The sequence below is a fragment of the Tiliqua scincoides genome, chromosome 6 (assembly GCF_035046505.1).
Source record: "Tiliqua scincoides isolate rTilSci1 chromosome 6, rTilSci1.hap2, whole genome shotgun sequence".
Lineage (NCBI taxonomy): Eukaryota > Metazoa > Chordata > Lepidosauria > Squamata > Scincidae > Tiliqua > Tiliqua scincoides.
This window is the reverse complement of record NC_089826.1, coordinates 7306521-7323268: the sequence shown is the minus strand read 5'-3', so window position 1 is coordinate 7323268 and position 16748 is coordinate 7306521. Positions and strand designations below refer to the sequence as shown.

At 42.0% G+C, this 16748-nt stretch overlaps 1 protein-coding gene across 1 annotated transcript in view; it reads left to right on the top strand.

Annotated features, from left to right (window-relative positions):
- Positions 1-16748, top strand: part of MOB1B (MOB kinase activator 1B) — a 38678-nt gene that overhangs the window by 9534 nt on the left and 12396 nt on the right. The window contains exon 2 of the mRNA XM_066632166.1: positions 16384-16550. Coding sequence (XP_066488263.1) covers positions 16384-16550 — 167 coding nt within the window. The remainder of the gene's footprint in view (positions 1-16383; positions 16551-16748) is intronic.

The following is a 16748-nucleotide window of genomic DNA, read 5'->3' as shown; positions in this document are numbered from 1 at the left end:
AATGGCCCCTGCAAATGAGAAGGAATGTGCTGATCCCTGGAGAAGGGGAAAAATGCATCCCTTTAAAATCAGTTTAAAAAAACTGAACAGTCCTTTAACAATAGCCTCCTTAATGAGAGAGAGAGAGAGAGAGAGAGAGAGAGAGAGAGGACAGCTAGCTGACATTCCATCAATCCTTCTCTCTCCAGGAGACCCCTCCTTCCCCCTGAGCATGTGAAAGAAAGGTGATCACTTTGCATTGGTGAAGGGAGGGGCTGAGTGAAGCACCTTTCTAAGAGCTTGGAGGAGGACTGATTGATGGATTGTCTTCTTAATGACATATCTTACATCACAAAGGTCAGCTAGGCTGTTTTTAAATCACTGGAGCAAAGAAACTTTGTTTTTTAAATTGATTTGCTATTTTTGCCATCCAGGTGAGTGCTTGGAAGGGAATAATGAGGCTCAACCTGTAACAAAATAATCTGGTACAGGGTTGTAGCTGCTGTCTCAGATCCAGAAGGTTCCCAGGGAGTAATAATAATTATAACAACCTGAAGGAAACCCTTTTTTTCTGCCAGTCCTATAACTGCCTTTCTACGCAGCATTGTGTTTTCTGGGTTGCTGCCAGCGGTCATGCTTTTCAAGAATACCGGGAGTATTAATATTCCATTGCCTGTGCCCATGTCATTGTCTCTTCTAGGCAATTCTGTGATCTACCCTCATCCTAATGCATTTGGAGTATATCTAGGAATGGTAGTTGGAATGAACCCCCCCCCCCCAAAATGTACAAATTAATGGTTTGCTTTTTTTTTTTAAAAAAGAAAAGTATTGTTGTCTTTCTGGAATAATGATCTGTTGTGGATTGATGTTATATTGTACTTAATTATGGTAACTTCTGACTCCAATGCAAGCTTCTATTTTCATTTTATTCACCGAAGCCAAGCCTAAACCCTGTCACCTGAAATGCCAAGTGTATTTCAGCTGCTGCCTTGAGCATTCTGTTTACTTAGAGGGAAAGGTGGGTTTGTTTATTTCCTGCCTTTCCCATGCTGAAGCAAATGCCCAAGGCGACTTTCAAAGCTCCATAATAAACGTACCGTATATCACAACAATTAAGGAGAAAAAGCAACATCAAAACATTAATTTTAACAGTTAAACACTAAAACATTAAAACAAAATTAAAAAGTAAGCAAAACCCAACACACATCTTCGAGTCATTGGGGAGAGGAACAAGTTAGTTCAGGAAAAGTAGACTTGTGCTTGCTCCTGTTTTCAACCAGATAATACCCCCTAGTTGCTCACTGTATGTACATTTCTGGATTGTGGGACTAGGGTAGTATGCCTATGGCAGAACTTCAGCTGTTGTGCTTGTGCAGTAGCTTGTAGGATTGGAGTACTGGGCGCTAGGGACTCTTTCATTGGAAACAGGAAATGCAGACCTTCAGATAAGTCCATTTGGCAGTGTTTCTTTAAGAACAAATTACTGTAGAGTTGCGCAAAGTAGAGCCTGCAATTCCCAGGAAGACATTAAAGACAGTTCTGGTAGGAGTACCATATGTCTATATAGCACTACTTTAGAATTACTGGAACTGCCTGCAAAAGAGAGCCTAATTGGGGAATATTACCCACCTACTTTTCTTAATTTTTAATAGCCTGCTTTGTAAAAAAAAAAAAAAAAATCTGATAGAAGGAATGACCTTTCAACCACATTTACTCCATGTGCTAGTGGCTAGTGGATTGGATTGCACCAAAGCAAGCTGCTAACCACTCACGGATGTACTCTTGCCTAAACCACTGGACAACCCCCCCCCCACACCTAGTGACACCACTGGTTAACTGGGATGCCTGGTTACCATTAAGGACAATAGCCATAATGGTTATCCATGTTAGAGGTCCAGCTGATGAATCTGGTATACAGTAATCCAGTTTAAAGCTTTGCCCTGGTAAGATTTAGGAAGTACTGTATAACATTCTTTGCTACAGTATATGGTGATGGTAGTTAGAATAAACTTTAAAAGATGATTCAATAACTAATGAGAGCGAAGAAAGAACCTCTGGTTTTAGAGATCCTGTATCTCTAGTTTCCTAATACTAGGGACAAACAGCAGGAGGTTATGGTCTCTATAATACCTTTTAGAATCTATAATGCCTGTTAGAATCTATAATGCAGCATTTAGCTAGCCACTGATGGAGACAAAACACTGGGCTTAATATATTTTTATTCTGTTCTAGTAGGCTGTTCTAATTTTCTTTTGATGAGACCTGCATATGCTGGAGAATAAACTGTTGCTTATCTGAAGAGGTGAATGGGCGGTTTTTAGAAAGCCAGAAAGTGGAGGGAGTCTCTTAATTTAGGCCGTCTTTACTCTTTAGCATTTTTAAGCAAGGGCCTATTTGTTAATTTGTTGCATTGACAGATAATTTCTATTCCTGGTTTGTACTCTTTAGCACAGGGGTGTCAAACATAAGGCGGGGCGGGCCCCCCCAGATGCGGCCCCTGGAAGCTTTTTATCTGGCCTTCAGGTTCTCAGCTGCTGAGCAGTGGTGAGGTGTTACTGCTAAAAGGGCAGCCCCCACAAAAATTGGGCTCTCCCATATCTTGAAATATGATAAAGATTAGCGTGTTTTCTCTTCTGTCATTTGTAGTTAATGAATTCCTAAGTGAGAAAAAGTGTTTTTTGTTATGAGTTGTTTAATGACATCACTTCCTGCCTAACGACATCACTTCCAGCCCTCAGCAGGCATTATGAATGCCATTCGGCCCTCAGTATGAAACACGTTTGACACCCTTGCTTTCGCAGTATGAAGCAGGAAATAGAGATTATTTGTCAATGTAACAAATTAACCAATAGGCCCTTGATTAAAAATGCTTTCCTAGTAAAGAGGTTCTGGAGTACATTCTATAGATTCTCTAACTAGATTCTATAACAAACTGGTTAAAATACACTAAATGGGCTTGCATAAATCCAGGTTCTACTGTTTTATCCTTTATTTTATTGTTTTCTCATTGATTTGCCATATGTCAGTATTTTACAAAAGGTTAAGTGTCCAACCATTAAAATCTAAGGATTCAGAACTGTTATCAGTATTTTAGGGTGTGTGTACACTTAGCAAACTCTGTGGAATTATCAATTAAGTTGGCAGTACAATATCTGCTTTTTAGGCATCTGTTCTTTTTACGGCACTAGAGTGGAACTGTCTAGTATTTCATTAGCATATGTTTCATGGTACAACTAGGACAATGGAGAAAGGACTTTTGAAGAAGAACATGTTTGCAGCTGTCCTCTTCTGGGAGGAGGGGAAATGTGTGGGTAAAGAACTAGAGCTCCCAGCTGGGAAAAAGTGATACCGTACATTTTTCTTTAAAATAAAATTAAAATCAAATTTGATAGGAGCAGTTCATAAATGCAGGTTGTGTCACAAAATATATATGCATATTAATGAGTTCTAATTCATACATCATTGTAGAAAAACTGCAACACAAAAACACCTAAGGCTGTGGTTCCCAACTTTTTTGCCTGGCAGCTCCCTTGACCTACTGGGCCGTTTTAGTCATGGTTCCCCGTTAGGGCTATAATCCTATACATTGTATTAGGGCGACAGGTTTTTCATGAAAATTTTGTGGTTCCCATGGCTGGTATCTGCAGCTCCCAGGGAAGCGACAGCTTACAGTTTGGGAACCACTGACTTAAGGGAACCCATTTGAAAAGGTGTGAAACCATCCCAATTCACATGGTAGATGTCTGCAAATCCCTTAGTCAACAGTGTCAGCGTTGTATAGATCCCAGTGGGGAATATTGCGAGCACTTGGTCTAATTCACTAATTCGGTGGTTCTTAAACTGGTGGATCGTGACCCGCCAGCTCTTGTAATGCTCCCCTTTAACGGTCCCTTTAAGGGGCAGGGGAGAGGGCAAAGACAGCTGCATTGCTAATAGGGATGGAAGGGGAGTGCTTTTGCTTACTGACGTGTGCAGGACATTGCAGGAGGAGTGGGAAGCCCCACACAGCCTTTTGCAGGGCTCCCCAAGTCTTCGAATGTTGGAAAAATGCGTTCACAATGAGGAAGTGCTTTGTGCTCACATTTTTCTGACGTAAAGATGTTAAAATATTTGAGTATTTTAGTTTTGAAAAAAGCAACTATGGAGAGCAATAAGAGGCTTGTAATGTGTAGTATGGAATAATTGGTTAAATTTTTCCCCCAGATTCTAGCGCTATAGGATTTAAATTGAGTGAATAACAGCAGAGTCAGAATTCACTTACAACTGCTTATCTTTCCATATGCTGATCTGGTTATAAAAACCAAGCACCTCTGTTGTAGCTAAGGCGATCCATGGCTTTTTAAGCTGGCTTCTACCTACATGTCACATTCTCCATTAGGACCTGAGGTTGTAAATTGGGTGAGCATTAGGATGTGCCTCAGTGCCAGTTCCAGTGTGCATTTCCATCAGCATTCAGGCACAGCTATTTGCATGCAGCAAACACAGGAAAAGCTTTGCTGGATCAGACCAAATCCAGCTGTCACCTCTGAGAAGCCTGCCAGCGCAAGAGAAAAGTGTACCTCTGTAAACACAAGACTACAACTGGACTCAGATGTATACCTTCTGATCTTTTTTCAGAATTCCAGTCCTGCTTTTTCTGACATCCACTACCATGTAAAACAGTCAGCAGTGCTTTTAAATTAGCATGTTCTGTTTCTCCTGGCTTGGAAGCAGAAGGTATCCAGATGCTCTGACTTGGTTCATGTAATTCCAAAATGTGGTTTGATGCTGCAGGAATCAGCCTTGTGCTTCTGCACAATTTCCTTCCTTTATGCCCTTGGCTTAGTTAGCCTCTTCCTGATGTGTGGGCATTCGTAATTTTCTAATATGTGTAAATCAGCAAGGTATAATTTAAACTTGCAAGTCTGTTTCAAACTGGTTTGGAGGGGAAGATCAAATTATTGTTTGGGGTTCCCCATTGGATGTATCTGTAATAAGCAAGGTACAGTATAATTTGTTGCAAACCAGGGAAGTAGCTAATTCAGTGGAATATTTGAGGAAAGAGGAAGCATGTAAATATAGGGCTTGTTTCTGTAGTACCAGACCATGCTTTGCTGTTGCATGTCAACCAGTAAGTGGCATTCCTAGGGAGTCAGGGGGGAAATGCCCCAGGGCACCACACTTCTGGGGTGGCACCATCATTCTCGCCACCCACACCCCTGTCCAGGGGCCTTTGGAGAGGCAAGGAGGCTGTGCACTGCTTCCCCAACACTCTGAAGGTCTTCTGAGGCCTCCAGAAGGCCAAAAATTTCTACTTACAATTTTCGTCCTTCTGGATGCCTCCGAAGGCCTTTGGAGATGGTGTGCAGCCTCCCTGGCTCTCCAAAGCCCTCTGGAGAGCGGGGGGTGGCACTTGGTGGGGGGTGGCACCCTGTGGTCTTGGCACAGGGGCCAGGATCGCCAGTGTACACAGTATATAAAGGAAATATGTGTGTTCTCAAAATTCCTTTTGTAGGCTATCCATACAGAATTGTTATGCAAATACATATCTAGGGATGCCTGAAAAGTTATTTCACCCATTATATCAATTACTACACATCTTGTCACCACTCCAATTTTAAAAAAGATCAGGAAACATAAGAGAAAGTATGAACTCAAGGGTCCAAGAAGTGAAACATATGAAATTTTTGTCCCCTAGGCCATGTTTAAGTGCTCTCTGTGGAAAGTAATATTTTTCAAAAGCGCATTGGATGTTAATAAAGCAAATCTGGTTTGTCAACAAAGAGTTGACAAGGGGGGATGAAATAAAAAAATACATATATTGTTACAGGTCTCTTTCATTTTCCTATCCAATGTTTAAACAACTTTCAGGTAGTGTCCTTTGTTTTGTGTCTGGAAGCTGAATAGATTGAAACTGGAATGCTGTAGTTTCTAAACATATCCTAATGCTTCAAGGGTTATGAAGTGGCCTACATGCTGAGAAATATTCCCTCTTCAACCTTTGTTTTGGGCATCAAGTCAAGTAGGGAAATATAGTTGTGACAGCATAATTGCAGGGGAAGAGTGGGTAGCAAGGAGACTCATTTCCTGCTCATATCCATGTGGAGAGGGACCAAGTAGTGTCTTCAGGAAGCAAGCACTTCAAGGAAAATCTTGGAAAGACCTCTGCAGTTGGCACAGCAGCATCTCAGCATGGATGGAAACTAAATGTGCACTTCTCTCTTAGTCTGAAGGCTGATTTGTTAAAAGCTGAAAACAAGATGCTTCAGCTGTGAAGAACTTTTCATTTCACCACCCCTCCACCCAGAGGGGTCAGCAAGGCCCTCTCCGAGTAAGGGCGCACTGCAACGATGGCTACTTGTCTGCATTGGCTATTTTTGGAGAAGCTCCATGTTGGGCTTTTTCAGCCCTACACAGATGATAGGATGCCTACTACTTTGTGGCAGGAAAGGATTAAATACTCCCTCTGTCTATGCCATGGTCCCAATTCTGGTTTTGGCACTTCCCATGACTGCTATTTAATTGAACATGCAAGGCCATTTAACATAGTACTGTATATAGTTTGGCCCTTCATATTGAGGGCAAACATCAACCTTATTTTAACCCATTTCTGCCCAGCCCACAGGTATACACACTTGATCCTGTTGTACATATGCACTGTTGGGCAGAAATGGCTTAAAAGGGTTTTTACTGCTTGCTGCATAAACTACAAAAATAACATGCAGGTGGAAGGGTATAGTTGCATACTAAGCATGTTGGATGCTGTGTGTCTGCAATACTGAATTGAAATTTCTTGCAATGGTTTGTAGTGAAATATGGGAATTTATATTTCTCTTTTGACCAATTACATGCTGTGGCACTGTCTGGTATGTGTTCACGCAGTGTACAGTCACTGTGAATAAGAAGTGCCTGGCTGTCTGAGTGACTCTTCTCCTGTAAAGTCATGTGAATACACTTGCAGGTATAAGTGGGATTAAAGGGGACAGATCCCATTGTCCTTGAACTGCAGCAGAAGATTTCTACAAAAAGTCCAGTGCCCCTTGAACCATGTACTGTGATTACTACAAGATACCTCCATTTTGGAGTGAGGCATCTCCTGTTCCCAGTTGCCTTAATTCTCATTTCTGCTACTTCTGAACTCAACTAACATTTCAGTGTAGGGAGCCAAGCAGACTTGGAATGTGTTTATTCTGTGTTCCTGCCCTCTTTGCCTTTTCTCTGTTACCATTGCCTATTCTGCCTGACTGTATAACAAGCAAACTTGCTCTTCAGCTAGTGTCATGTTCTCACTTGGCGTGGGGGTAGTTCTGTACAATTATATGGGTCTTGGGGAGTGTTTTTCTCCTTTGATCTTAGTTCAGGACAGACTCTTTTAAAGAGCAATATGTGAAGTTGAAAGACTAATAAAACTTCTGCCAGAGGAGTTATGGAAAAAGGTGGTGGAATGAGAAGTTGGGTGTTTACATAAGAGCTGGTTATGTACGGAAAGTGTGTGTGTTGCGGGGGCTTCTTGGTAATTGCTGCTTGAAAGTGCACAGTTTGTGTAAAATTGTCAGTGATTTAAATAATATAGAGTTGGGTACAAGTGAAAGAGATGTGGTGAGCTAAAGTTTAGACAGAATCACAAGCTATTTATTCGCATAGTAACTTTGGCTCAGAGAGTAGCTCAGGGGTATCAATCATAAGGCTGGGGGTGAGGGGCAGGACGCGGCCCATGGATGCTTTTTTCCAACCCTCAGGCTCTCAGCTGCTGATTGGTGCTGAGATGTTACTGCTGAAAGGCAGCCTACATGAAAATTGTGCTCTCCTATCTCTTGAAATATAATTAAGATTTGAGTAATTCCTCTTCTGTCATTTGAAGCTAATGATTACTAAGTGAGAAAAGGTTCTTATTTTTGGTTATGATCGTTTAACGACATCACTTCCTGCCTGATGACATCACTTCCGGCCCTCAGCAGGCATCATGAATGCTATTTGGCCCTCTGTATGAAATGAGTTTGACACCCCTGGAGTAGCTGTTGGGAGATATCTTTGTATGGCTGTGGTGAAGGGTTAGCATTGCAGACTGCTTTGAAGCAGCTATTTGATGTGGAACAAAAGGAAGTGAAATGGGGGAAATGAAATCTATACTAAGATTAGAAGCAGGATAAATCAGCTATGGCTTGTGAATTGCTGCTGCTTTTTGTAGATTGGGGGGGGGGTTTGCCTTATAGGGATAGTTAATTCCATCTTGGCCAAATTAGTCACTTTGATTCTGACAGTTGCTAAATTGGCAACATAAGAACATATGACTGTAAGAGAATCTATACCTGCTGTTTTCGTAGGTAAGTGTCATTTGCTGGCTAAATACCACAGGGTGACTGTGAGATATGAAGCCTCGAAGAGAAAAGTCACATGTTTGACTTGCTGTATGCTGTTGGCAGGGTTCTAAATACTTGTGTTCAGGGAGGGGCGGGGCCCCAGCATGCTTTGATTGTAAAAGATCCCAGGTTAAATCCCTGGTCTCGTACAATGAAAGGATCTCAGATATGAAATGCTAGAAGAGACCTCTGGCTGTCTTCTTGAAGAGCTAAACTGGATGAATGAGTGATTTGACATAATGTAAGCAGTTTCAATTGTTCATACTTTCCTCTTTAAAATGATACCAGGATGTCAGTGACTTAGGCTGCAATCATATACACACTTACCTGGGAGTAAGTCCCATTGAACTTAGTGGAACTTCTATTGAGTCGACATATAAAATTGAACTGTTTGCTAATAGCTTGTTCCTTGAAGTATAAATTATACACTTTTTTAACCAATGTGAAGTGAGCTGGCTTGATGGACATTTGTTCTATTAGTATTAGTTTTCAGGTGAGGAATAGCAGGTAGATTCTTCACATATCCAGCAGGAAGCTTGTGAGGATGTGGGAAAAATAAAGCTTTGTCAAATAAATCAAAGTTTGTGGATGAAATATGCTCCTTTACTTCCACCCCTGTAAATGCATACAACTTTTTGTGTATACATACATAGCTCATTCCTTAGGCATACCTGAGGTTTAAACATTCATAAGTCTGCGTAGGATTGAGGTGATTCAAGAAGTTAGGGGGGGGGGAACTTCACTCGATTAGAAATAAGTTCTACAACTTGATCTACCTTTAGATTTAAAGAGGGAGCTGTAATCTAATGATGAATGGAAATGCAGTCTGTGTGGCTGGGAGAGTACAGTATAATCGAACTGTATTATTTGAATTAATTATTCAATTAAAAATTAATTAATAGGACGCACTATGATCACCCTGTTATAAAGGTCTAAAGTTATAGTGAAATTGCCCAGAACTTCAAAGGCTATCGAGGACTTTTGTTAAGGTAGGTGCTGTTACTAGAACCTAGTATATTAAAATTCATCCATCAAACTGAGCAAGAATGACCTTTGAGGGTGGGAGGACTGACTGAAACATTTCAAAATAGTGTATGGCCTAATCCTTCCTGATCTGTACCCTTCTAGAGGACTGGTAGAGAGCATGTTTGGATGGTTTCCTGCATATTAAACGCACACATGCACTCGCACTCTTACATTGGAAGGCCGGTATATGAGAGAGGGATTTATCCTGCATTAAAACAAAACTAGTCGTTGCTTGTGGGAAACGTTTTTCCTCTATAAAATGTCTAAATAACTGATCATTAGGTCAGCAGATCCCAAACTTTTTTGACTAGCAGCTGCCTGCTGGGCCATTAGCCACGGCTTCCCCTTAGGGCTGCAATCCTATACGTTGTCTAGGGCAGCAGTTTTTTGTGAGGATTCTATGGCTCCCCAGGGAGCCACAGCTCACAGTTTGGGAGCCATGGATGTCCCAAGGTTGCATAAAGTTGTTTCTCAGAATATGGGGATGGTACTGAGGCATCATTGCATCTGACCTCTTGTAGGGAGTTCCCTTTTGGCAGAGGCTGGTGTTTACCAGTGCCAGAGTTCAAATTCTTTGGTACTGTGTAATAATAATGGGATACCAAAACCATGCTTGTTTGCTTTCCTTTTTATGTTTCAAGAGCTTCTGAGTTTTGTTTTCTGATATTCCGAAGACTGTCTATTCCTTTTTTTGATCTGATAATAATAAAGCAAGGGAGGCAAAGTCTTCAGGAAGGAAATGTGTCATTGTGGGTTGCTTGTAACATAGGAACTGTGTGATGTGCATACATCTCTCTTCCTGAGAACATTGAACATACAGTGTATATATTCAAGGAGGTAAAAACACTTAAAATTCTTAAAGTGGTAGTCCTGTCAGACTTTAACAAATATTTCAAAATCCTCTGAATCCTTTTATTTTTGTTTGGCTTTCCTGGTCAAATTTTGCAGTGATGCTACAACAAAGAAGATATCCTTAGTGCAGGGGAAGACCGTTTTGTTTTGTATCTTGGAGCAAACTCATAGATGTAAGAGCCTGACAAATTTTTTTTATTTAATTTCTAGTCACTGTGAGTTGGGGGGCAGAGATAAAAGGCAAGCTTTCCATTTTGTTGCTATCTTAGCATGATTTTTTGTCTCTCTCCTCACATGTCTGGCTAGATGCCTGCCCTTTCTCCAGCTGATCTTGCAGCTGTTTCAGACTGGGCTCTCAACAATAAATTTGAGGAACTAGCAACTGGCTGCAAATGGTGGCTGTAACTGAGACAAAAGAAGCCCCTCCCTCATCCACGCTTCTCAATGCAAAATACTCCTACCCTTGCCTCTTTTGCTTGCTTCCTTGTTGTGGGGTGCTTGGCAAGATTGCAGTGTGTTTGGTGGATGAGCATCAACCACTGGAAGTTAAAGAGCATGCTTGCATTTAACTTTACCTCAGACTAGCAGCAGATTTGAAAACTGTGGACTTAACACATTGGTTTAACACAACTTGGTGGACCCAGTTTCTCAGGAAGAGAGATTGGGGGGGGGGGGTACTTGGTTCCTCTACTTGTGTCCTTGATGGCTATGGACTGATGATTCAAGGTGTGGTAAACATGTTGTTCCACAATTTGGGCAGGAGAGTTGTTGGCTGAGAAGAGGGGAGACGAGACAAGTATTGCCAGTGAACAGGATGGACAGCACAGAGGGGGGCTGCTGCACAGTTAACAGACACAAGTCCCCTCTGCAGATTCTTTCTCTCTTTTTTCTTCCAGATACCAGTAAAGCACTATATACATGTGTTTGTCTTGTCCAACTGGCCTTTTTCTCAGGCAAAGGCAGGGCAAAAGACCTGAAACTGAAGAGAAAAATGGCCACCCGTCCTGTCCGGGCACAGCCTCAGAAAGTGGATGATGTTATGGGAGAGATGTGGGGGAAGGAGAGGGCAGGTGCAGACCCAAGAGACAAATTGTGGAAGAGGGGCCACTGATTGGGTGGATAGGACACATGGTGTTCACTTACTTGCTGGACAGGAGAGACTCCAAGAACCACAGAAGGAATGCGGTGCAGTAGACTTTATTAGCGCACCCTATCGGTTTCTTATGACTTGTTGCCGCAACTGACAGATACACTGGGTCCGTAGGCAGTGTGCGGATACGGAGTGATCTCCAAGGTTCAAGAAGTTTAGCTGCAGGGGTGGGGTGGGGTGGTGGGCTTTTGCATCAGAGCTTTGCCCAAGTGATGCAGTGGCAGCAAGAATTGTAGTGCAATGGAAGCAGCAGGGAGAGCATTGCCACATGAGGTGACTGGCTCACTCTGCCTCATGGCAGGTTCAAAACTAGGCGTCTCAAAAAAATTACAGGTGCCACAGTGACCTGGCACTTGTGTGGAGCCTCGCCTTAGCAGACATAAAAAGATACAGTGAGGGAGGAAGTTGCAGTAAGGGAGGGGTGTAGCGCTCCGTTTTCAAAAAGTAATGGGATTTGGGCATGGATTTCCCCAGGACACTTTCCATGTGGTTGGATGCTATAGGTGTTACAAGGATGAACCTTAGATTGTAAGAACATATTTAGCATGAGTGCTCCGTCATGTAGTAAAAAGGCAGGATATGAACAGTGAAATAAAAATTAATTGAGGTGGTATGACCTGAGAATTTAGACTTTGAAGGAAAGTTGTTTGGGTTAAATGTGTTGAGTCAAGATTGGCAGTGGATGATCAACAACTGATGGAGCCTTCCACTGGCTTTCTTGCAAGAGCCCAGGACCTAATTTTCTGGTCGCCTAGACAGTGGGAGTGCTGGAGCTGAGTCCCACACAACAGCTCATGGAAGGGGGAAGTTGATTGGATTCATTCTGACTTTAGAAATCCTGGGAAGTGCTGTTGAGAATAAGCCAAAGGGGCATCTCTGCTGAAATCTTGATCCTTGGAGGAATTCCAGGGAAACATTGCATAGAGGAGTAGAAATTGAGTAGATGGTAAATTCTCTCCTCCTGCACTACTGGAATGCTTGGGGTGGAAAATGGGGAATAGGCCAACCAACAGGGATATTCCTTCTCCCTAACATGTTAGAACCAATGTCTGGTAGTAGTAACCGTCTTCACCTGCAGCAGCAAAAAGTCTTGTGGCATACTGTAGGTTTATTGCTATATGTATTGTTCTGCTAGTGCAGTGATTTTCAACCAGTGTGCCATGGCACACTGGTGTCCTGCGAATGGTCTCCAGGTGCACTGCGGGAATTTGGGGGAGGGTAGTTTATTATTAGGGTCATTGGGAGATTTTAGCCCCCCACCAGCAGCAAGGTGTACCTTGTCAGTTATCAAAAAGCTGATGGAGTGCCTTGACAATTTTAGCACCTTGTCAGTGTGCCATGAGATGAAAAAGATTGAAAATTGTTGTGCTCGTGTCATGCCACCTGGGGCTCATATACCTAGGTATTCTAAAATACAAAGGAAGAATAGGATTCTGAAGGAGTTGATATGTGTGCATTGCATGTCTCAGTGATCCAGACTGTATTTGTTGACTAGATTGCACTGTTAGCCCAGTATTGTTATTTATTATTATTATTTACTACATTTGTATACCGCCTTTCTCCCCGAAGTATTTCTGTTTGGGGGAAAAAGGAGCTCCACTCAGAACAGCTGATTCTTTCTTATGATTATTCCCTGTGCGTGGTTTTAGGAGGAAATCAGAGAGAGCTGGCTTATTCTTCCGATGTAGCATGGAATTAATGCACTGATCCTTGCATGCAGCATCAAGCTGTATGCACATAACATTGTGCAACAATTTCTGCAATCTCACCTTGAACCAAATTGCTGCAGGGCTGAGTGGGTCCCAAAAGGTAGAGAAAGTTTATAAAGGGAACCCAAGTAGTTTGGGAAACACCAACATAAACTTTTAGAGCATGTGATTATCCAGTCTGAAAGCACATGATGCTGCTACATCAGTAAGGCTGAGCTGGTTTCCTCCTTTTTAGTGCCGGGATAGGAGGCTGCATGAAAGCTATATGTAAGTCCACCCCAGTATTTCTTTTCTTAATGTAATTTTGGATGTGCCATGATCATTGTGTGACTTTCAATTCAGATACGTTTTTACCCCAGGTATTTCTAGTACTTTCCCCAGAATTAATTTTTGGTTCCAACATTAAAAGATCAAAATTACCCTGATTTTTTGCAGTGATTTTTATTCTTAAAAAACAAACTGAATTGTTGACAGTAACAAACTGTTTTGCAGTTATGGCTTTCAACCACTTGTAGAGGTTTTTAAACAATTTAGGTATTCAAGAATTTATAGCCACATGGTGACATTATCACCTGGGAACATACCAGTCTCTGTCACTGGTACTGAGGCTCCAGGATCAACATTGTCAGGTGAACCCTGAATGATCTGTCCACCTATTGATGCCATTCCTGGAGTAAACAGAGTTTCCCATATTGTAACTTTCACAGGAGGTTGCAACTCTTAACCCTTTCCTGTGATCAGCAACAGAAAAAGAATTGAGGTTGTACATTCCACAGGAACAGGAGAAGAGCCTTACTGGATCAGATTATCTAGTCCAAGAACTTGTTTCCCACAGCAGCCGACTATGTGACTGTGGGAAGTCTATACATGCAAGCATCACCCCTCTCCTCTCATTGATCCCCTGGAGGGTAGCACACAGCCATCATGATTAGTAGCTATTGGCAGACTTGTCCTGATTTTGACCTAATCCTCTGTGTAAGCCATCCAAGCTTGTTGCACTGACATATCTTGTGGCAGATGATTTTGTAGGCTAATTATGCATCGTGTTTAAAAAGTACTTCTGGCTTGAATTTTCTGCAAGTCAGTTTCATTAGATGGCCCCAGGTTCTAGTGTTGTGGCTGGGGGAGGGAAGAAAACATTTTTCTGTCCACATAATTTTATGATTATAACTAGCAAATGTTTCTAAATTAAAAAAAAAATTTTTTAATATGCTTCTCGAACATATTTTAGATTTGTGTAGCTCAATGCTGTTCTACTGCGATCCTAAGTATGCACTTACTGAATGGGACTATGTCTACTTCTAAGTGTCCAAATTAAGATTTCCTGTTCTCTGCAACCAGGGCAACTTGTGAGCATGACCTTCAATGGACAGTGCTGTTGATGATAATTTATTTCAATGTAATTTGCCTACGGGAGGAAGCATCTCATCATCAGGTCTCAGTTGGTCAGTATGTTCTGTGGCATTAGGAGACATCAGGAAATCCCTACAAAATGCGAGAAAAGCGTTTGTGGTCATTCACAGATCCTTTTTTCCTGAGAAACATCAGCAGAGAGCATTTTCTCAATCAGCACTAAGGTTTTTCACCTAGATGTTCATCCAGTTCCTTCCATTTAATTTTTTAAAAAGCACAAACTGGTAATGAAGAACATAGGGATTCCCAGAGCTCAGTATGCAGAAGAAGGGGCATAGAGAGAGAGAGAGATGCTGAGATAGACAGTACATTTTAAATCATGTTATCAAAAGAGATGTTCTGAAAAACATGGTATGGATTCTTCCACATGCTCTTCTTGAATTTCTCAGACCAGTTACCTCTTACTTTAGTTTCCTGTGTTATAATGGACTTTTCTTCCCACTTGTCCCTTTTCCTCCCCAATTGCTTGTATACTTTTTCACTTTTTCAACCCTATTTTAATATATTATCCTCTCAACAGCAATGACACTTTTTTTTTTTAAACCAGGCAGTATACCATACTATCTTAAATGCTGAATTTTTCTCTCAGGACTCATAATCTGGGGGAGTAACCTTGTATTGAAGCAGATTCCTTCCCACACGCAAGCCCATCTGTTGAATTTTTTAAAAAATTCAAGGGTGTATATTCTGGGTCCAGGTACACAGCAGAATAGTGTTGCAACAATTCTATTTGCTATCCAGTTTTAATCATTTGTGTTAGTAATGGTGGGGGAGAAGAAACTTAATTGCATTTTGGAAAGAGGAACTATGCTCTGATAACATAAGACCCGCTGAATCACACCAAAGACCCATCTAATCCAGCATCTCATTTCCCACTGCGATCCACCCAGGGGCAGCGTGTGCCCCCACACCATCTGAATCCCTTGCCCACTGCTGTCTGTGGGCTTTCTTCTCCCATGGAAGGCAGGCAGGTGAGCAAATAAGTTGGCACACCCCATTCCTTTTACTTACAAAGACCACACTATGCAGCCTTCGATGCCCTTTCCATTTAAAAATAAACGAGAGCAGGGAATGCTGGGAACTTGGCATCCCTTGCTCATGCTGATTACAAACAGAATAGGTGTAGAATGGGGAGGTGGCTACATGGTGCTGTCTGTAAAAGAAGGGCAGGCTCCAGTTCACCTGTCCCTGCCTACCTGGTGCTATGTAAACACCAAGTAGATGGGAAAAAGCTATTTGGAGTCTTGGGGAATTTGCTTTTTTCCTCTCTCCCTTGGTGGCTCCCTTTCCAACTTGCTCCCAGCAGGCTGGAGAAGGTGATGGACAGATGGGTGAGGGGCTGCCTATGTGTCCTGCCACTCCTCACTGTGCATAATTTCATAAGTCTTAATCATATCTTCCTTACTCCCAGTTTGAAACCCACCCCACCCCCGCTTTTGCAGCAGTGATTCGATTGTGGGAGGGCTGCTGCTGCGAGGTCACCATGCCCCTTTAAGGGGTAACAACCTGTTGCCCCTGGCTGGTGCGTCACAGTGCCCCAGTTTGGGAGACATTGCATAAAGGGATTCCTCTTATGTCCACGACATACCTTTGGTATGTCAAATACCTTTGGTAGGGGACTTGGTCAAAAAAAATTTGGAAGTCTAGTATACAATGTTAGCTGGATTGCTTCTGTCTGCGTGCCTGTTGACACTGTCAAAGACCTCTAGAAGGTTAGGCAGGACTTATCTTTGCAGAAACCATAATGATTCTCCTGTAAGGCTCTTCTTTATATACTTAATAATTGTATTCTTAAGTATGCTTTTCTACCAGTTTACCTGGAACAGTCATAACATGACCAGCTATGAAATGTTTTTTTCCCCCTTCTCCCAGTGCATGAGCTTTTCTGAAGCCAAAATATTTGTCTCCTTTGCAGTGGTAGCCGTTCTTCTAAAACATTTAAACCAAAGAAGAATATTCCTGAAGGCTCCCACCAATATGAGCTGCTGAAACATGCAGAGGCTACTCTTGGAAGTGGCAATCTACGGATGGCCGTTATGTTGCCGGAAGGTGAAGACCTAAATGAATGGGTTGCCGTGAACAGTAAGTAATGTGGTCTTTATTCCTTTATGTTTTGGAGCACTGATATGGGCTGATAAAAGATTGTGGGAGGCAGGGGGAGACTTTGGCCCGGTGAATTGTTCCCAGTGCTTGTCAAAATATTTGATACCTTCTGTGTTGTTAACTGCATATTTTGTGCTAGCTGTTACATTTAATTTTAGGTAGCTGCAAGCCTATCCA